The 22170-nt window shown below is 41.9% G+C and overlaps 1 protein-coding gene and 1 pseudogene across 1 annotated transcript in view; both read right to left on the reverse strand.

Annotated features, from left to right (window-relative positions):
- LOC100661347 (guanylate-binding protein 4-like) overlaps positions 1-14464 on the reverse strand; it is a 29206-nt gene extending 14742 nt beyond the window's left edge. Inside the window, exons 1-2 of the mRNA XM_064282198.1 lie at positions 14239-14464; positions 601-796 (exon numbers count right to left, since the gene is read on the reverse strand). Coding sequence (XP_064138268.1) covers positions 601-772 — 172 coding nt within the window. The 5' untranslated portion in view covers positions 773-796; positions 14239-14464. The remainder of the gene's footprint in view (positions 1-600; positions 797-14238) is intronic.
- Positions 14465-18640: 4176 nt separating this feature from the next.
- Positions 18641-20415, reverse strand: LOC135230744 (coiled-coil-helix-coiled-coil-helix domain-containing protein 2-like; annotated as a pseudogene).
- Positions 20416-22170: the final 1755 nt, after the last annotated feature.

The raw sequence follows: 22170 nt of genomic DNA on the forward strand, positions 1-22170 counted from the left end.
GGTGTGACAAGGGTATAAGATTTGGGCTTTTGCATATTGGGAATATTTTATTTCTTGAACTGAGCATTGGTTACACAGGTGTTCATTCATGTCTATTAGTTTTATTGTGCATTTATGCATGCTGCACTTTTATGTATGTGTTATATTTTACATTTTAGAAAAGACTAAATAGAGAAAGAGGGTACAATTTCTCAAAGTTGCTATAACTGGAGAAAAAAAATCAGATGGTATCTCTGTTGAGGTATTAGATATACAGAGATTCTGCTTCTCTTTATCCTGTATCACATGCACAAATGATGTAGGAGAAAGAAAGAGAATCATTGCCAGAGGTGGAGGGATCCAGAGAACATGTGGGGTGGATCTTTGCATAGGGTTGAAAGAGCTCTTCTTTATTAATGGAGAAAAGAGCTCTTCTTTGCTACAGATTTTGTGGATACATAAGTTTGAAGTTATAGATTTGGTGATGAGCATCAGAATTTTTTTTTGTTCTGTTTTGTTTTTTCTAGTGGGAAGAAGCCAGCTCTTCCTTAATATGACCTAGAGGAGACTGTGTTATCACTGGTTCCAAACTAACAGCCCTTCCCCCAGGACAACACTCACCATGGTTCTGTCCTGCCAGGCGGTTCATCAGGTAGGATTTTCCTGTACGATACAGCCCTACAATGGCCACTACCACCACAGGCTGAGAAATTTCGTTAAGAATCTTTAATGCTTTTGGATTCACCATCAGCTGCTCTTTCTGGTTTTCCACCAAACAAATGGGGACCGTCATGATGGGTCTGGAAGCCCTGGTAACCTGCAATCCAGAAGAGACACTCAGTAGAATGCAAGGACCTAATGTCATATCTAATGGTTATTCAAGGTACGTGTATATCAGCTTTCTGTTTGTGGAATGTATATATCAGCTTCCTATGTTTTGTAAGCAAAGTATGTAGCCTTCTGTTATGGATTGAATTGTGTCCCTCAAAAATGTGTGTCAACTTGGTTGTGCCATCACTTTCCACAATTTCATCATCTGATATGATTTTCCTGCGTGTTGTAAATCCTGTCTCTATGATGTTGATGAAGTGGGATTAACAACAATTACGTTAATGAGGTAGGATTCAATCTACAAGATTAGATTATGATTTAAGTCAATCTCTTTTGAGATATAAAACAAAGACGAGAGAGGGGGCCAAGATGGCTGACTAGGTAGATGCTACCTCGGATCCCTCTTGCAACAAAGACTCAGAAAAACAAGTGAATCGATCACATACACGACAATCTACAAACCCTGAACAACAAACACAGATTTAAAGAATTGACCTGAGTGACAGAGACAGAGAACGAACAACTACGGGGAAGCAGCGACTGTTTTTGGAGCCTGGAGCCAGCGTCCCAGTCAGGTAACCTTGGCGCCGGGCTTAGGACTGGGCCCAGGGGAGCTGAACACGACATCTTGTGACGGCAGAAACACGGGGCGCAGCCCTACCCCCCTGAACTGACCCCGGGAGGGGGCCCAGCTGGTCCGCGTGGGCAGCGCGGTGATGGGGCTGCCGGGAGGAGAAGTCGCCGGGAGGCAGTGACTGGTTTTGGAGCAGGGAGTACAGCGTCCCAGCCGGGGAACCTTGATGCTGGGCTTTGGATTGGCTGCGGAGGAACTGACCATGGCTTCTGCGGGCCAGACCCTCAGGGGCAATCTCTACCCAGCCAGTACACATAGGCAACATGCCCCTTGGGAATCTCAGATAAAACAGTCATCCCAAGCAAGATAAACAACTTTGTCTATATCCCGGGGTGTACTCTCTCCTGTTTTTCTGAACCCTTCCCTCCCCTTCCCAGGTGGCTTCATTAACATTGGAATTTCCTGAGCCAGAGGGAGAACGGCTCCGGCTCCGCGGCTTTGCTTTTCCCTTTTTTTCAGCTATGTTGGTGTTGATTCCCTGGTCCTCCAGATGTCCCAGTCTACATTCTAATTGCTAGAGTCTGCTCCTCTGACTTCCTATTGCATTGTCTAATTCTGTAATTTTATTGTTAATCTTTTGGATTTCTACATGTTGTCTCTCTATGGATTCTTGCAACATTAATTTTTCCACTATGTTCTTGAATAATCTTTTTGAGTTCTTCAACAGTTTTATCAGTGTGTTCCCTGGCTTTTTCTGCAGTTTGCCTTATTTCATTTGTGATGTCTTGAAGCATTCTGTAAATTAGTTTTTTATATTCTGTATCTGATAATTCCAGGATTGTATCTTCATTTGGGAAAGATTTTGATTCTTTTGTTTGGGGGGTTGGAGAAGCTGTCATGGTCTGCTTCTTTAAGTGGTTTGATATGGATTGTTGTCTCCGAGCCATCACTGGGAAACTAGTTTTTGCAGAAAATCCGCTAAAAAAAAATGCAGTCAGATCCCTATCAGAGTTCTCCCTCTGGCTCAGGCTATTCAGATGTTAATGAAGCCGCCTGGGGAGGGTGGGGGAGGGGACAGAGAGATAGGAGAGTAGCACCTCAGAATATAGCCAGAGTTGCTTGTCTTGCTTGGAATGACTATTATATCTGGGATTTCCACGGGGTGCGTCGCCTATGTGTGCTGGCTGTGTGGAGATTGCCCCCGGGGGGTCTGGCCCACTGGAGTCACGGTCAGATCCTCTGCTTCCAGCCCCACGCCCAGCGTCAAGGCTCCCCTGCTGGGACGGTGCACTCTCGACTCCAAAATCAGTCGCTGCCTCCTGGGGACTTCTCGTCCCTCCACCCGCGTTGCCCTGCCGCCCCCGTGAACCGGTTGGGCCCCCTCCCAGGGTTAGTTCAGATGGGTGGAGCAGCTCCCCGTGCTTGTGCCGTGACCGAGTGTCCCGGCTGGGACGCTGTTCTCCCCGCTCCAATACCAGTCGCTGCCTCCCGGGGACTTCTCCTAACGGCTGCGTCCCACGCCACACGCGAACCAGCTGGGCCCCCTCCCGGGGTTAGTTCAGGGGGGTGGAGCAGTTCTCCGTGTTTATGCCATACCTGCGTCCAGTCCAAATCCCGGCGGGACGGTTCCCCGGCTGGGACGCTGCTCTCCCCGTTCCAAGACCAGTCACTGCCTCCCAGGGACTTCTCCTACCGGCTGCATCCCACGCCACCCGCGGAACCGGCTGGTCCCCCTCCCGGGGTTAGTTCAGGGGGTGGAGCAGCTCTCTGTGCTTGTGCCGTACCTGACTGGTACTCTGGCTCCAGGCTCTGGAAACAATCGCTGCTTCCCCGTATTAGTTTGTTCTCCGTCTCTAAATCTGTGTTTGTTGTTCAGGGTTCGTAGATTGTTATGTATGTGATCGATTCACTTGTTTTTCCATGTCTTTGTTGTAAGAGGGATCCGAGGTAGCGTCTGCCTAGTCCGCCATCTTGGCTCTGCCTCCTTTTTTTTTTTTTTTGGTCTTTTCCTAACCCATTCTTCCGGTCTGAGAGAAGCAACCACAAAAAAACCCAGAGACCAAAAGTCCTTCCCTAATTGGACTAAAAACACTGGGAGTGCAGCATACCAGCCAGGGAACCTTGACGCTGGGCTTTGGACTGGCAGCGGAGGAACTGACGTGGCTTCTGCAGGCCAGACCCTCGGGGGCAATCTCTACCCAGCCAGCACACATAGGCGACACACCCCTCGGGAATCTCAGATAAAATAGTCATCCCAAGCAAGATAAGCAACTTTGGCTATATCCTGGGGTGCTACTCTCTCCTGGTTTCCTGAACGCTGCCCTCCCCTTCCCAGGCGGCTTCATTAACATTGGAATTTCCTGAGCCAAAGGGAGAACAGCTCCGGCTCCGCGGCTTCGCTTTCCCCTTTTTTTTTTTTTTGGTCTTTTCCTAACCCATTCTTCCGGCCTGAGAGAAGCAACCACAAAAAACCCAGGGACCAAAAATCCTTCCCTAATTGGATGAAAAACACAGAACCAGCTCCAGCCAAGCATATATGATCCATATCTCGGGCTTTCATCCCTACGTGGAACATGGTGGCTATTATAATGCAAAGGCATTTCTGATAGGGATCTGACTGCATTCTTTTTTTTTTTTAGCGGATTTACTGGAAAAACAAGTTTCCCAGGTCTGATATCTCTGCTTATTCAACAGAGCCCTAACTGACCCACAACAGGGAACTGAGGGCTGAAGCTTCCCCCAGACCACCTAGCCTCCTGCCTTAGGAGTCTAAGGAGGGTGACACCTACCAATCTGTAAAGGTACTTGCATTGGGGGCCTAAGGTACAGCTGCAGAGCCCTCCCACCAAGGTGCTTTAGGACTAGAGACACACCTACCTCACTGACACTTGGGGGAAGCCTGTCAGCATCCTGCCCCCCCTGGAGTGTGAACCCTAGCTGCTAATAGAATCTGGTGCACACAACTATCACCACTACTTCTCAAGGTGGATAGGTGTTAGGGTGCAGGACACACTTGATGACCCAAAATCAGATTCTACTCAAGAATAGTGAATAGACTCAGGCATATATATCTGGCAACAGCCCAAACCAGCTGGTAATAGGTCATAAGTAAGTCAAGGGCTACAACAAACAAGACAGCACAATCTAGTAGCCCATCCACGTATATTGAAAGAAAACAAAACAAGATAAGACTCAGTGAGCAAATATAGAATAAATCACTACAATATCTTAGTGGTGGCTCACAGACTGCAGTCGATATCAAACCACATAAAGAAGCAGACCATGACAGCTTCTACAACCCCCCAAACAAAAGAATCAAAATCTTTCCCAAATGAAGATACAATCCTGGAATTATCAGGTACAGAGTATAAAAAACCAATTTACAGAATGCTTCAAGACATCAGGGATGACCTCAGAAATGAAATAAGGCAAACTGCAGAAAAAGCCAAAGAACACACTGATAAAACAGTTGAAGAACTCAAAAAGATCATTCAAGAACATAGTGGAAAAATTAATAAGTTGCAAGAATCCATAGAGAGAGAGCATGCAGAAATCCAAAAGATTAACAATAAAATTACAGAATTAGACAACGCAGTAGGAAGTCAGAGGAGCAGACTCGAGCAATTAGAATGCAGACTGGGAAATCTGGAGGACCAGGGAATTAACACCTACATAGCTGAAAAAAAATCAGATAAAAGAATTAAAAAAAATGAAGAAACCCTAAGAATCATGTGGGACTCTATCAAGAAGAATAACTTGGGTGTAATTGGAGTCCAAGAACAGGGAGGGAGGAAAGAAAACACAGAGAGAATAATTGAAGATCTGCTGACAGAAAACTTCCCTGACATCATGAAAGACGAAAGGATATCTATCCAAGATGCTCATCGAACTCCATTTAAGATTGAGCCAAAAAGAAAAACACCAAGACATATTATCATCAAACTTGCCAAAACCAAAGATAAAAAGAAAATTTTAAAAGCAGCCAGGGAGAAAAGAAAGGTCTCCTTCAAGGGAGAATCAATAAGAATAAGTTCAGACTACTCAGCAGAAACCATGCAGGCAAGAAGGGAATGGGATGAAATATACAGAACACTGAAGGAGAAAAAGTGCCAGCCAAGGATCATATATCCAGCAAAACTCTCTCTGAAATATGAAGGCGAAATTAAGATATTTACAGATAAACACAAGCTTAGAGAATTTGCAAAAACCAAACCAAAGCTACAAGAAATACTAAAGGAAATTGTTTGGTCAGAAAACCAATAATATCAGATACCAGCACAACACAAGGTCACAGAACAGAACATCCTGATATCAACTCAAATAGGGAAATCACAAAAACAAATTAAGATTAATTAAAAAAAAAAAAGCTCAAAATAGGAATCATTGAAGTCAATATGTAAAAGATCACAATAATCAAAAAGAGGGACTAAGTACAGGTGGCATAGAACTGCCATATGGAGAGGGATGAAAGGCGATATAGGACAACACAAGTTAGGTTTTTACTTAGAAAAATAGGGGTAAATATTAAGGTAACCACAAAGAGGTATAACAACTCCATAACTCAAAATAAAAACCAAGAAAAACGTAACGACTCAGCAAACATAAAGTCAAATATTATGAAAATGAGGATCTCACAATTTACAAAGAAAAACATCTCAGCACAAAACAGTAAGTGGAAAAATGAAATTGTCAACAACACACATAAAAAGGCATCAAAATGACAACACTAAACACTTACTTATCTATAATTACGCTGAATGTAAATGGACTAAATGCACCAATAAAGAGGCAGAGAGTCTCAGACTGGATAAAGAAACACAATCCGTCTATATGCTGCCTACAAGAGACACACCTTAAACTTAGAGACACAAACAAACTAAAACTCAAAGGATGGAAAAAAATATATCAAGCAACAATAAGCAAAAAAGAAGAGGAGTAGCAATATTAATTTCTGACAAAATAGACTTTAAACTTAAATCCACCACAAAGGATAAAGAAGGACACTATATAATGATAAAAGGGACAATTGACCAGGAAGATATAACCATATTAAATATTTATGCACCCAATGACAGGGCTGCAAGATACATAAATCAAACTTTAACAGAACTGATGATCGAGATAGACACCTCCACCATCATAGTAGAAGACTTCAACACACCACTTTCAGAGAAGGACAGGACATCCAGTAAGAAGCTCAATAGAGACACGGAAGACCTAATTACAACAATCAACCAACTTGACCTCATTGACTTATACAGAACTCTCCACCCAACTGCTGCAAAACATACTTTTTTTTCTAGCGCACATGGAACATTCTCTAGAATAGACCACATATTAGGTCATAAAACAAACCTTTGCAGAATCCAAAACATCGAAATATTACAAAGCATCTTCTCAGACCACAAGGCCATAAAAGTGGAAATCAATAACAGAAAAATTAGGGAAAAGAAATCAAATACTTGGAAACTGAACAATACCCTCCTGAAAAAAGACTGGGTTATACAAGACATTAAGGAGGGAATAAGGAAATTCATAGAATGCAACGAGAATGAAAATACTTCCTATCAAAACCTCTGGGACACAGCAAAAGCAGTGCTCAGAGGCCCATTTATATTGATAAATGCACACATACAAAAAGAAGAAAGAGCCAAAATCAGAGAACTGTCCCTACAACTTGAACAAATAGAAAGTGAGCAACAAAAGAACCCATCAGGCACCTGAAAAAAAACAAATAATAAAAATTAGAGCTGAACTAAATGAATTAGAGAACAGAAAAACAATTGAAAGAATTAACAAAGCCAAAAGCTGGTTCTTCGAAAAAATTAACAAAATTGATAAACCATTGGCTAGACTGACTAAAGAAATACAGGAAAGGAAACAAATAACCCGAATAAGAAACGAGAAGGGCCACATCACAACAGACCCAACTGAAATTAAATGAATCATATCAGATTATTACGAAAAATTGTATTCTTACAAATTTGCAAACCTAGAAGAAATGGATGAATTCCTGGAAAAACACTACCTACCTAAACTAACACAATCAGAAGTAGAACAACTAAATAGACCCATAACAAAAAAAGAGATCGAAACAGTAATCAAAAAACTCCCAACAAAAAAAAGCCCTGGCCCGGATGGCTATACTGCAGAGTTCTACCAAACTTTCAGAGAAGAGTTAACACCACTACTACTAAAGGTACTTCAAAGCATAGAAAATGATGGAATACTACCTAACTCATTCTATGAAGCCACCATTTCCCTGATACCAAAACCAGGTAAAGACATCACAAAAAAAGAAAATTACAGACCTATATCCCTCATGAACATAGATGCAAAAATCCTCAACAAAATTCTAGCCAATAGAATTCAACAACATATCAAAAAAATAATTCCCCACGGTAAAGTGGGATTTATACCAGGTATGCAAGGCTGGTTTAATATTAGAAAAACCATTAATGTAATCCACCATATAAATAAAACAAAAGACAAAAACCACATGATCTTATCAATTGATGCAGAAAAGGCATTTGACAAAGTCCAACACCCATTCATGATAAAAACTCTCACCAAAAACGAAATTGAAGGAAAATTCCTCAACATAATAAAGGGCATCTATACAAAGGCAACAGCCAACATCACTCTAAATGGAAAGAGCCTGAAGGCATTTCCCTTGAGAACGGGAACCAGACAAGGATGCCCTTTATCACCACTCTTATTCAACATTGTGCTAGAAGTCCTAGCCAGAGCAATTAGGCTAGACAAAGAAATAAAGAGCATCCGGATTGGCAAGGAGGAAGTAAAATTATCACTATTTGCAGATGACATGATCTTATACACAGAAAACCCTAAGGAATCCTCCAGAAAACTACTGAAACTAATAGAAGAGTTTGGCAGAGTCTCAGGTTATAAGATAAACATACAAAAATCACTTGGATTCCTCTACATCAACAAAAAGAACATCGAAGAGGAAATCACCTAATCAACACCATTCACAGTAGCCCCCAAGAAGATAAAATACTTAGGGATAAATCTTACCAAAGATGTAAAAGACCTATACAAAGAAAACTACAAAGCACTACTATAAGAAATTCAGAAGGACATACTTAAGTGGAAAAACATACCTTGCTCATGGATAGGAAGACTTAACATAGTAAAAATGTCTATTCTATCAAAAGCCATCTATACATACAATGCAAATTCCAATGTCATTTTTTAATGTGTTAGAGAAACAAATCACCAACTTCATATGGAAGGGAAAGAAACCTCAGATAAGCAAAGCATTACTGAAAAAGAAGAAGAAAGTGGGAGGCCTCACTCTACCTGATTTTAGAACATATTATACAGCCACAGTAGTCAAAACAGCCTGGTATTGGTACAACAACAGACACATAAACCAGTGGAACAGAATTGAGAACCCAGATATAAATCCATCCACATATGAGCAGCTGATATTTGACAAAGGCCCAGTGTCAGTTAATTGGGGAAAAGATAGTCTTTTTAACAAATGGTGCTGGCATAACTGGATATCCACTTGCAAAAAAATGAAACAGGACCCATACCTCACACCATGCACAAAAACTAACTCTAAGTGGATCAAAGACCTAAACATGAAGACTAAAACGATAAAGATCATGGAAGAAAAAATAGGGACAACATTAGGAGCCCTAATACAAGGCCTAAACAGAATACAAAACACTACCAAAAATGACAAAGAGAAACCAGATAACTGGGAGCTCCTAAAAATCAAACACCTATGCTCATCTTAAAAAAAAAAAAAAGACTTCACCAAAAGAGTAAAAAGACCACCTACAGACTGGGAAAGAATTTTCAGCTACGACATCTCCGACCAGCGCCTGATCTCTAAAATCTATATGATTCTGTCAAAACTCAAAGACAAAAAGACAAACAACCCAATCAAGAAGTGGGCAAAGGATATGAACACACACTTCACTAAAGAAGATATTCAGGCAGCTAACAGATACATGAGAAAATGCCCTCGATCATTAGCCATTAGAGAAATGCAAATTAAAACTACAATGAGATTCCATCTCACTCCAACAAGGCTGGCATTAATCCAAAAAACACAAAATAATAAATGTTGGAGAGGCTGCAGAGATATTGGAACTCTTATACACTGCTGGTGGGAATGTAAAATGGTACAACCACTTTGGAAATCTATTTGGCGTTATCTTAAACAGTCAGAAATAGAACTACCATACAACCCAGAAATCCCACTCCTCGTAATATACCCTAGAGAAATAAGAGCCTTGACACAAACAGATATATGCACACCCATGTTTATTGCAGCTCTGTTTACAATAGTAAAAAGCTGGAAGCAATCAAGGTGTCCATCAATGGATGAATGCTTAAATAAATTGTGGTATATTCACACAATGGAATACTACGCATCGATAAAGAACAGTGATGAATCTGTGAAACATTTCATAACATGGAGGAAGCTGGAAGGCATTATGCTGAGTGAAATTAGTCAGAGGCAAAAGGACAAATATTGTATAAGACCACTATTATAAGATCTTGAGAAATAGTATAAACTGATAAGAACACATACTTTTGTGGTTACGAGGCGGGGAGGGAGGGAGGGTGGGAGAGGGTTTTTTACTGATTAATTAGTAGAGAAGAACTGCTTTAGGTGAAGGGAAGGACAATACTCAATACAGGGAAGGTCAGCTCAACTGGACTGGACTGGACCAAAAGCAAAGAAGTTTCCGGGATAAACTGAATACTTCAAAGGTCAGCAGAGCAAGGGCGAGGTTTGGGGACTATGGCTTAAGGGGACTTCTAAGTCAATTGACAAAATAATTCTATTATGAAATCATTCTGCATCCCACTTTGAAATGTGGCGTCTGGGGTCTTAAATGCTAACAAGCGGCCATCTAAGATGCATCAATTGGTCTCAACCCACCTGGATCAAAGGAGAATGAAGAACACCAAGGTCACACGATAACTAAGAGCCCAAGAGACAGAAAGGGCCACATGAACTAGAGACTTACATCATCCTGAGATGAGAAGAACTAGATTGTGCCCGGTTATAACCGATGACTGCCCTGACAGGGAACACAACAGGGAACCCCTGAGGGAGCAGGAGATCAGTGGGATGCAGACCCGAAATTCTCACAAAAAGACCATACTTAATGGTCTGACTGAGACTAGAGGAATCCCAGCAGTCATGGTCCCCAGACCTTCTGTTGGCCCAGGACAGGAACCATTCCCGAAGACAACTCATCAGACATGAAAGGGACTGGACAGTGGGTAGGAGAGAGATGCTGATGAAGAAGAGTGAGCTAATGATATCAGGTGGACACTTGAGAGTGTGTTGGCATCTCATGTCTGGAGGGGAGATGGGAGGATAGAGAGAGTTGGAAGCTGGCAAAATTGTCACGAAAGGAGAGACTGGAAGGGCTGACTCATTCATTAGGGGGAGAGCAAGTGGGAGAACGGAGTAAGGTGTATATAAACTTATAAGTGACAGTCTGACTTGATTTGTAAACGTTCACTTGAAGCTCAATAAAAGTTAATAAAAAAAAAAGAAAGAAGCAAGCAGAGAGACTTGGGGACCTCATGTCAAAAAGAAAGTTATCCCAGGAGAAGAGTGTGTCCTTTGGACCTGGGGTCCCTGCACTAAGAAGCTCCTAGTCCAGGGGAAGATAGATGACAAGGACCGTCCTCCAGAGCTGACAGAGAGAGAAAGCTTTCCCCTGGAGCTGATGTCCTGAATTTGGACTTGTAGCCTACTAGCTTGTGACAGAATAAATTTCTCTTTGTTAAAGCCATCCACTTGTGATATTTCTGTTATAGCAGCACTAGACAACCAAGACACCTTCCATTTCAAAGTCTTATGTAGATGCCTTATATACATTACCTTATTGATCCCTGCAAGAGCTCTAAAAGAACCTTTCCTGTGTGATGCATAAAATGAATAGAAAAGGAAAGGAAAGGACAGATGAGTCCCTGAGAACATTAATAATTGGTGGGTAAGTAGAGGCAGAGTGGGACATAATGGAGAGGAGAAGGAGTGGTCAGAAAAGGTTCTAGGAGCTCCCTATATATTGACTACCGACCGTGTGTGGGGCACTGTTCTATATGCTCAGGATTCAGCTGTGAACAAGGTGGATACAAATTCCTGCCTCAAGTGAGCTCTATTCTAGTGGAGAAGACAGATAATAAATTTAAAAAATTGCACAAAAATATATATGCATGTAAATGCTTTGGAGAAATACAACCAGGGGATAGGGATAGGGAGTGTTGGGGTTGTATTTATATGTGGGGTGATCAGGCAAGGCCTCCCTGAGAAAGAGACAAATGGAGATGATCACTGACCTTGATGAGGATAGGTTTAGTGAACTGAGGGAAGCAAGAGGCAGATTGGAGGGAGGAATGACCTTGAGAGAAGGAAGGAGAGAAAAAGAATGTACCTGTCTCTGAAAATGAAAAGGAAAGCTCTTTACAGTGTGTAGACAAAGATACTGGTCCAGGAATTAGTTTATGTCACAGAAAGAAAAGGATATTTCTTTTTATAGGCTGACAGAGAAGAGGGCCAGTAGCCAGGGTGTTTGAGAATCTGCCCAGATCTGACAGGCTTCTCACATCTGGGTGAGACCTCTCTTTGTTTTCCTCGAAAGCAGTGGAGAGTTTCTGACTCCAAGAGACTGAGACCAAGGAGCTTTTGCTGTCCCTTTATTCTCTTATCTAAGACATCAGTAGCTAACATTCCCATGTTCCTACACTTTAGTAACTGTGTGACCATAGAAAGATACTTAATTTTCTGTGTCTTGGTTTCTTCTCTTATAAAATGGAGAGACTAATATTAACTATCTCCTAGAAGCAGATTCCAAATACCTCATATTATTTATAATGCACTTAAAATCTTGCCTGGTACATAGTAAGTCCTATATAAAAATTGCTTAAACATTTTGAGTGTCTAAGAAGATAAGATTTAAGTGTCTATGAAGGTGAGGATTGGGTATGGACAGAAGCAGCAGCAGTTCTTTCCCATGCAAGCCAGCGGAGGATGTGTCCCCTGAAGAGAATAAGCAGGCCAGAGTGGACACAGTGGGAGGGCTGACAGGGAGAGCACCTTGGAGGAAGAGTCAGGCAAGAAGAACCCAAAGAAGTCCTAAGGGCTAGAGCAGAGATTCTGGAGTCAGGCTGCCTGGGTTCAAATCCTACCCTAATTATTGCCTGTGAGACCTTTAGAGAGGAATTTACCTCTCCAAAATCCCTGGTGGCATAGTAGTTGAGTTCAGCTACGAACCAAAAGGTCAGCAGTTTGAATCCACCAGACGCTCCTTGGAAACCCTATGGGGCAGTTCTACTCTGCCCTATAGGTCTCTATTGAGTCGGAATCAACTGGATGGCAATGAGTTTGGTTTGGGTTTTTTGGTAAGCCTCGCTTATCAGCATTATGGATAAAACAATAATTCCTGCCTGATTCATTGCTATCCAAGCTAACAGCATATAGGCTCTCAAACTATTTTTCACTTTTCAGGATTAAAGTACTGTTTATACAATGAGGAAGTTAAGCCTTGCAGTAAAATGTATCAATATGTTATGTAACTTGCAAATTACCAAGAAATACTAAGGTAACCAGATCATTTTCATCAGAAACATCAACAATTTCGTTCTTAACAGACTTCCACCATATGATGTCTTTTCTTTTTTCTATAAATGGTGGGGAACAGAGTTGGTCGAGTAAAACTTGAGCCTTTTACTGCTGTGTTATACTGCTGCTACTACTACTAGTCGTTGCTGTCCAGTCGATTTGGACTCACAGTGACCCCATAGGACAGAGTAGAACTGCCCCATAGGGTTTCCAGGCAGCGCCTGGTGGATTCAAACTGCTGACCTTTTGGTTAACAGCCATAACCACTATGCTACCAGGGTTGTTATAAGCAGGAGAAATGTATAGTTTATTCCTTAGATTTAATATTTTAAAATTCTGGGGGAAGATTACTTGAGTTTACAAAGTACTTTTTTTATTTTTATGCAAAACACAGATATCCAAGCCCAGAAGCTTTTAATTCCAAATTAAACAAATAGAATGAGATAGTTCAATGAGACTGGGTAGACTATTAATGGTTTCCAAGTTACTGTTCGTAAGAATCATATGCAGTAATAGTTAAAAATGCCCAAGAGCCGTATTTTCAGTAAGGATCACAGGTTATCTGATGCCATGAAGGAACGGACTAGAAGCTTTTAGAAACAGTGCCTGATTAACAGGCTTAGACCTCATAGCTATTTTTAATAGTTGGTGCGAGGGAGTGAGGATGAATTATCCCATAAAAATACAGCGTTGCAGAAGCATTGGAACATTAAGTGTGCTCAATACCAAAATAAGCAAGAAACAATCTTCTGAGATTTAAAGTGTCTGTAAGATAAGGACCCTCTTTTTTCTTTGTTTCTCCAGTGCAGGAGAGAGGGCACTCAGCCAAAATCCGAGGGAGGGAGGAGAGAGACAGGAGGAAGCCATGCCACCGCAGAGTCTCTGCGAGGGGGCTGGAATTTCCTTCCTCATCTGAGAAAGGACGTCAGTCCCCCTTTCCAAAGATGAGGGTAGGATGCACTCCTCCATCTGCCATCTAGGAGCCCTGGCAGGATGTCGGAGGGGGAGCAGCGCATCCTGGGTACATGGTGCCCGAGCTGTCGCCAAATAGCGGCCTCTGGTCCAAACTGAGAAGCTGAGTTGCCGGTAGCAAAGCTCCTTTGGGCCAGACATCATCCAGCCACCGCGCCTCCTCCCGCTGCCAGGGCATTTCGGAATGTGTGTTGCTATTGCTGTTTTTAGTAGTTAACAGAAATGTACATGGAAGACTCTGTTTTTGGAAAGAACTTACCTGGCGCGGTCGCTGTGAGCCAGAGAGCGAAATTTCAGCTGCCCTTGCTCACCTCTTGCGCTCTCCTCCTGCGAGTGACTCCTTCGGAAACGGGATTGCTCCTTTTAGAAGCTGAAAGGAAGCTGGATATTACAGCTATCACTTTAAGGGGATTGCTCCTTTTAGAAGCTGAAAAGCAAGCTGGATATTACAGCTATCACTTTAAGACTCAGAATGGAAACCGAAAATACATGCCCTTTTGTGCAGCTCACAGTTATTACTGAGTCAAGGGGCTAGACACCCGGGTGTGGCTGGTGTAAAGTCCGCGTTGCTCCACACCCAGCTTCAGAAACCCAGGCTCCTTTCTCTTTCATAGTTGGCTTAGGTGTCCTTGGTCCCCACAGTAAATACAGGGCACCAGGGTGTGAATGTTAACAAAGTAACAGGAGGATGAGAATATTTCAAAAACCTGTGTCTTAGGAGTAATTTGTCAGGGAAGAGGATTTTTTTTTTTAGCTTTTTACGTCCTCATTTTTCTCTTCTCTTTCCAAAGTATATTTTTCATTAACCATAAAAATACATGTGTGTGTGTGATATTAAAAAAAAAAAAAAAAACTACCATTGCTGTGAAATTGATTCCAACACAAGGCGAGCTCATGTGTTACAGAAAAGAACTGTGCTATATATAATCTTTGCAGAAGATCTCCAGGTCTTTCTTCCACTGAGCAGCTGGGTGAGTTTGAACTGCCAACCTTTAGGTGAGTAGTTGAGTACAAACCATTTGTATCACCCAGGGACCTAGTGTAAAATATAAAATGCCCAATATTATAGTCCACAGATATAATGGGGGAATAGTGGAACGTGAATACCAAGAATCTGCCAGTGTAGCATGCTCACTGAAGAGGAGATTGAAAGATCAGTTGGGATCTGGGTCATGGACTCTACTCCACAATCATGTAGAGACTTTAAAGATCATTAGGCATGCTCAGAGCTGTGCTTGGGTTCCATCCATCCTATGGCAGCAGGAGAAGGAGAATAAAGTGAGGGTACTGGAGACAAAGATCATGTAAGAGGCTGTTACTACAGCTTAGAAGACATGTTACAGTCCTACCACTCTAGGCTTGTGTGGAAGCATTCCTGCCCTGGGCCATTAAGATATTCGGGCTCTTTTCCAGTTGATGTTCTGTACCCACTAATGCATTGTACTCATCTGCAAGGTCAAAGCTGCTGCCACATCCAGGATCCAAACAATGGGAAGGAAAAGAGGGACCAATGGAGTGCAGGCTCAGATTTATCTGGCTAAGACCCACAAGTGGGATATATACCCTTCTGTTCATATTCCATGTGCAAACTTAATCACACGGCCACACCTAGCTAAAAATATGATCTCCAACTGGGTTGCCAATAGGTCACCTCTAAAACATTTAGAGCTGAAAGTTCTATTGTAAATCAAAGAGTATATGCCAGATTTTTCCAAGTCCTAGAATTAAACTTGGCAATTTCAAGAGTTAAACCCAAGCTGGGGTAAGTATAGCGGTCCTGTACTTCCTGAGCCACAGAGATTGATGTTGGAGGAATGGTGGGCACACCACCCAAGCCTGAATAAACAACATCATTCTTAGCTTACTGGATCCAAGAAGTTTCTCTCTCTCATTTGTTTTTGTGTTTGCTTTTGTTGATGAAGCTGTAAAGGTGTGAGAGAGTCTAGTGATGAAGAATCTAAGACTAGTTATTTCTTTTGGGCTCTAAAGCAATATTTTTAACATCACTTAGAAATGGAAGAAAACGATTTCGAGTCTTTCTTCCAGCATCAGCTTTCTTCTTGTAATTGATTCAAGGAAAAGTATCTTTTTCAAAATTAGGTTCTATAAGTCTAAGTCACAAGCAAACAATAGTGGTAAAAGAATTGTTAAAACGATTTCATAAACTGATAAGTTAATGAGGCTTATTCTCATTACCTGAAATGAAGTTTCTCTTTTTTTTTCTTTTCATTTTTTTTTATTATGTCAACCCTAGAAAAGATGGTCTAGCATCTTGTTTTAGAAAGTGTGCTTATTTGGCACCTAGTGTTCTCAGCTTTGGTGCCTAGTGTAAAGTCTCAAGCAGGAAAAGTGTCATTTTAACATCCTGTTTCACAAGCTCTGGTGAGAGACCACAAGGCTAAGGATATAACAGTCCTTCCAGGGAAGCACAAACTTATTTTCAGTTCATAAATCCATTGAGTGAAATTTTTCAGCTAAGAAAAATGTGGGTACGAAGGGATAATGGTTCTTTAGGGAAATTCTAGAATGAGAAAGAGTTGCCACCATGAGAAAACAGTAAAAATAACAGCAAAATTAAAAACACCTTGGGTATTACTGGATATAGAAAATACAGGTTTAAGAATAAGGATTCAAGACTACACAAAACAGAAGGCAATGTTGCTGTTGTTGTTAGCTGCCATTGAGTTGATTCAGAACCAGATTGCCAGACGTGGGTAGGTTCCAGCCACCAACCCTTAGGCTAGTAGAGGAGCACTTAACTATTTCGGCCACCCTGGGACTCCTATAATGTAAAAAAAACCTTGCTTGGTGTGTTAGTATAATAATCACATTACCTACATCTGGTTGCCATGAGTTGGAGCTGACTTGACAGCAACAAGAACCCTCAAGCTGGAGAGAAGGTTACATCACTATAGGAAAATTTCAGCCTCAATTCAGTGATAGTTTATTTGGAACATGGGGCATACGGGGAAAACTGAAATTACAGGGGCTTTTAATTTGTAGGATAGCTATTTAAAAGAAAAAAGCACCTCCAGTAAGACCTGGACACTGGAATGCTAGTATTACATATTTATGAGGTTACAAAAGTGTCTCTCCTGCCATTCTCTGAGAGACCCTGTTTGGTCCTCTGTGTCCCTCTTCACAAAAGTTCAGCCCGTGGTGCCTACCTCCACTCATCCACCCTTAAATGAGGTAAGACTTAGCCTTGTACCGTATTACTGATAGGCACTCTCTGGGCTACAGCCCTGATTCCTAGCCATTTTTCCTTCAGGAAGGCCCTTCATTGACTCAGGCTGCTCTGACGTCCCTGAGGAATAGGTTACAAATGAGCCCAGTGGAAAAAATCATCTCACCCTTCTTCAGGAGAGCTGATCTGGAAATTACCATAAGAGTCAGGTGCTTTGACCCTCTTCATAGCCATAGCATCTGGTCTGGTGTGATGAGAGACAAAAAAGTATCCCCTTTACAAATTTTCAATAGTTCTCAGGGATGGGCCATTTGAAGTTGAGAAATTTTAAAATTTGTGACTTGGGTGTCAGATCTCTTTGTTAATCAGACAGTGCTCACTCTGAGCCCTCTTCTGTTCCCATTTAAAAGGAAAAAAAGTAGTTACTGGCTTGATGTTTCTTGGCTGTCAGAACATTCACAAAATCCAAAGTCAAAAGACTTTAAGAGTTGGGGCCAGGGTTGGGAGTTTGTCCATAAACACTACACCAGAAAAGAAAGCAGGATCTAACACACAATATGAGCATCCACATGCCTGTATACTGATCCTTGTAAAGGGCTGACACAGTAAAAAAAAAAAAAAAAAAAATTAGTGTAAGTTTCCTTCTGTGCTGTGGGTTCCTTGAAGCCTCTTGTATCTAGATAACTACCTCACCAGTGGTTACCTTCTCACTCACCTCTACTACCCTTTTAGGACACTGGAGTCTAAAAACCACATTACAAATGTGGGAATAGAGTAGAACACTTAGTCCCTGCAATGGGAAGTGACTCAGATGCCTGCCAACTAAACCCCATCCTCGTTTGTCTTTGTTCCTATATTTAGTAGAGTGTGAGGGAAATGGAAACTGCAGCCATAGCCTGACATGTACCTATTCTGTTTAGACAGAAAAAGATGAATCTGCGGGTTCTGGACCTTTTAGCCTGTTTTTAACTCTTTTTCCCCCCCTGACGCTACCAGCTCTTCAATATAATCAGCTGATTTTTTCTCCCTATTCTGTTCCCTCAGCCTATGCTCTTCAGTAACAGTGAGATGAGTTTAAGGGAAAGCTCAACTTGCTAGGGCAGCCAATCTCGAAGCAAAATGTGTGAACCTGGTGATACAGCTCTTAGCTATTTGGGTAACTCCTTTTCTGCACTGGCTGATAGGACCATGGCATGACACAGACACCTCTCTCCCAAGGTATGCTTCTTCTCAATTCTCGGGGAAGAGCCTGGAGTGTGATTCTTCTTCCTTGATCACTTACCAAATACAGAATGAGTTTACACCAAAAAAAAAAAAAAAAGGACTTGTATTGGAAAGAAGTTTTCTACCCCCGGAGGAAACAGGGGTTCAAGAACTAAGCTCATTTAAATAATGGAAAAGTAGTTGCAATTTCTCTTTCTGCAAAATGGAATTCATGTTCAATGCTGTTTGGTACAAGTTCTCATCATTCTGCCTCAGGAGACTGGGAATTTGTGTGTACTAATTTTTTTTTAATATTTAAAATCTGGATTTGCATAAATATCTTGTTTTTCTTAGACTCTGATATTTTAGCTAAAGCTATCCTGGCCATGGTTCTAAAATGCTGCCTACTACATGTTGGCAGTAGAGCTTCCTGTAAAGCTTCAGTTCTCAATAGTAACAAAAATTAACTCTTCAATGTATATGTCTTAGTGATGAGGGCAACTTTCCCAGTCAGTAGGGAAGGGTTTTGCCTCTGTGCCAGGTTCTGACTTTTAGAGTAGCCACTGTTTGTTCTTCTTCAAGGAATGAGGCTGCGATTTTTAAAAAGGCAGAGACCTGCTCTTGGGTCAGTTCTCGGTGTGCCCTATGGAGAGCATTAGTGTAATAACCTAATGTTAAATGTCATTAGAAACACTGTTATTGGCATATCCATTCCTAAACTGCACATGTTCCATGATTCTGTTATCCCCTCAACTCAATCATAGCTAGTAGGTATCCATACTCTTAAGCCAGCATAGGTTGACCTCCATCCCTTTGCTCTAGCCTTCTAACATTTTCGTGTTTATCTTAAATGATGCTAACAAAAGAAGAGCAATATACTTTAGTCTAGAGATAATACTACGCTTATGATATAAGCAAGGTTACACCCAGGCTCACCAGCTAATAGGATACGTAATCAGCTACAATATGTAATGGGTTATCATTAACTGTATTAGAATGGCACTAACTGTTTGATATGCTGGCTAGGTCTAGTCCCCCCTATGGAAGATTTTATTATTCAACATATATTCACTATTCCTGCCTTGCTCTTGTGGAAACGTTATATTTCCCCACTTTATTTAGTGTGTCGTTTCTAAGCAGAGTTTTAAAAAGACATTACAGGTTCCTGGTAGCTCCGTTGTGCCCCACCTGCACTCCACATGAGGACAGCAGGCCCCAGGCAGGACTTGCTTCTTAAGGTCAATCACAAATGAAAAGGACATGTGAAATAGACTTGAAGGTAACTAGTAGGCTGGAAGTAACTTCAGTGGCCAATTTGAGTTACGTGAGGAAGATATTAATATTTGTTTTCATAAACCATTCACATTTTGGGGAATTCTGTTATATAGCATTATTGTGGTAAAACCTGACTAGGAAAACTTCCTGCCTCTCCCCCAAATACACGTGCAGGTTGCCTCACCAACACAATGCTGCTAGGCAACTAGATTCTCGTTCCTATTTTCTAAAAACTACGGTTTTATGCCACATTAACCTGGTCATGAAAGCAGATTTTCCATTTCTTCTATTTGAACTTGATTACACTAATCCATTTGCAGATCTGCACTGCTTCAACATCTCACTGAAACCCTCACAAAGCTTGAGGTCACTCTGGTTCTGGGCACTCTCCAAAAACTGTTTCATCTCATAGCGGCAAGGGCCAAACTGCTGTTGCTGGTATGCTGGTTAGGCTCTCTGAGGCTCCTGGCAAGTGATGTCAGGCCTTGTTAGGCTCTCTGAGGCTCCTGGCAAGTGATGTCAGGCCTTGAGGGCTCAGCATTATTTACTCCACTGAAGCCTCCAGTGATGGCATGGCCCAGTGACAGAAGAGCCCACGATGACACGGGCAGTAGGGGTTGCCATCTGGGCCACCAAACCTGACTGCTGGGGTGCAACAGCAGATAAGCCAATAGCAGATGTCGGGGCTGACCTGGGCATGGCTCTCCTCTGATGAACCTGGCTGGCAGGAGGGCCCCTGAGGGAAGTGAGACTCTGGCTTCCAAGTGGCATAGTAACTAGGAGGTGGACCAGCTTCTAAATGTGAGAAATGCTGAGGAGAGAGTCTCCAATCTCAAAAAACTTGATAACAGGTTTTTAGTTACATGAAAAAAAAAAAAAAAAAGCTGTGGATTCAATTCTTACAGACATTTAACAACAAGCAGGTACAAAATAGTCATACAACTTGTTTGTAACCTATGGAGGTCTCTCCTCTGAAGCAACATACACTCCAAGGTGAAGGTGCTGAGGTTCTGTGCCTGGCCTTGAATTCAGGCCATATGTGAAATCCTCTGGGCAGTGAAGTTAAGCAGGGCAGTGGTTCGCAGTCTGGAACCTGCACAACTGGCATAGGCCTCAGGCTTACCAAGAGTCTTGTTTTATAGTAGTATAAACCGAGAAGAACACGTTCTTTTGTGGTTATGGGGAGGGAGGGAGGGAGGGTGGGAGAGGGTTATTTACTGATTAGTTAGTAGATAAGAACTACTTTAGGTAAAGGGAAGGACAATACTCAATACAGGGAAGGTCAGCTCAACTGGAGCGGACCAAAAGCAAAGAAGTTTCCGGGATAAACTGAATGCTTCGAAGGTCAGCGGAGCAAGGGTGGGGCTTTGGGGACTATGGCTTAAGGGGACTTCTAGGTCAATTGGCAAAATAAATTCTATTAAGAAAACATTCTGCATCCCACTTTGAAGTGTGGCGTCTGGGGTCTTAAACGCCAACAGGGGCCATCTAAGATGCATCAATTGGTCTCAACTCACCTGGATCAAAGGAGAATGAAGAACACCAAGGTCACATGATAACTATGAGCCCAAGAGACAGAAAGGGCCACATGAACTAGAGACTTACACCATCCTGAGACCAGAAGAACTAGATGGTGCCCGGCCACAACCGATGACTGCCCTGACAGGGAGCACAACAGAGAACTCCTGAGGGAGCAGGAGAACAGTGGGATGCAGACCCCAAACTCTCATAAAAAGATCAGACTTAATGGTCTGACTGAGACTAGAAGAATCCCGGCGGTCATGGTCCCCAAACCTTCTGTTGGCCCAGGACAGGACCCATTCCTGAAGACAACTCATCAGACACTGAAGGGACTGGACAATGGGTTGGAGAGAGATACTGATGAAGAGTGAGCTACTTGTATCAGGTGGACACTTGAGACTGTGTTGGCATCTCCTGTCTGGAGGGGAGATGGAAGGGTAGAGAGGGTTAGAAACTGGCAAAACGGTCACAAAAGGAGAGACTGGAAGGAGAGAGTGGGCTGACTCATTATGGAGAGAGTAAATGAGAGTATGTAGTAAGGTGTATATAAGTTTATATGTGAGAGACTGACTTGATTTGTAAACTTTCACTTAAAGCAAAATAAAAATTATTTAAAAAAAATTTATAGTGAAATGATTAGCTGGAGTTTTTTTCTAAACTAAATCAGGGACTTCTTTCTCTCTTTTTCTTTTAAATCAGGGACTTCAGCTCCTTGAAAACATGGACCCAAATGCTGATCCCTTAGCTAACACTGACAGGCAGATTCAGGAAGCAGTGAAATGTTACCATGAAACATATGAAGAAAAAAAGAAAAGGACCATATAGACAACTCTAACTAATTTTCTGAACAGAAACACTGTCTCCATTCCCAGGCATAATCCAGATGATCCAGAACCTTCTACAAGAGAAGTTATTACCACAACTGACAAAATGCCAATGCCGTTCAGTTCTTCTTCATCATTGGAGTAAATTTTTATTTGTGTATTTTCATGTATGTATGTATTA

This window comes from Loxodonta africana, chromosome 3, assembly GCF_030014295.1.
Source record: "Loxodonta africana isolate mLoxAfr1 chromosome 3, mLoxAfr1.hap2, whole genome shotgun sequence".
NCBI classification, from domain to species: Eukaryota; Metazoa; Chordata; class Mammalia; order Proboscidea; family Elephantidae; genus Loxodonta; species Loxodonta africana.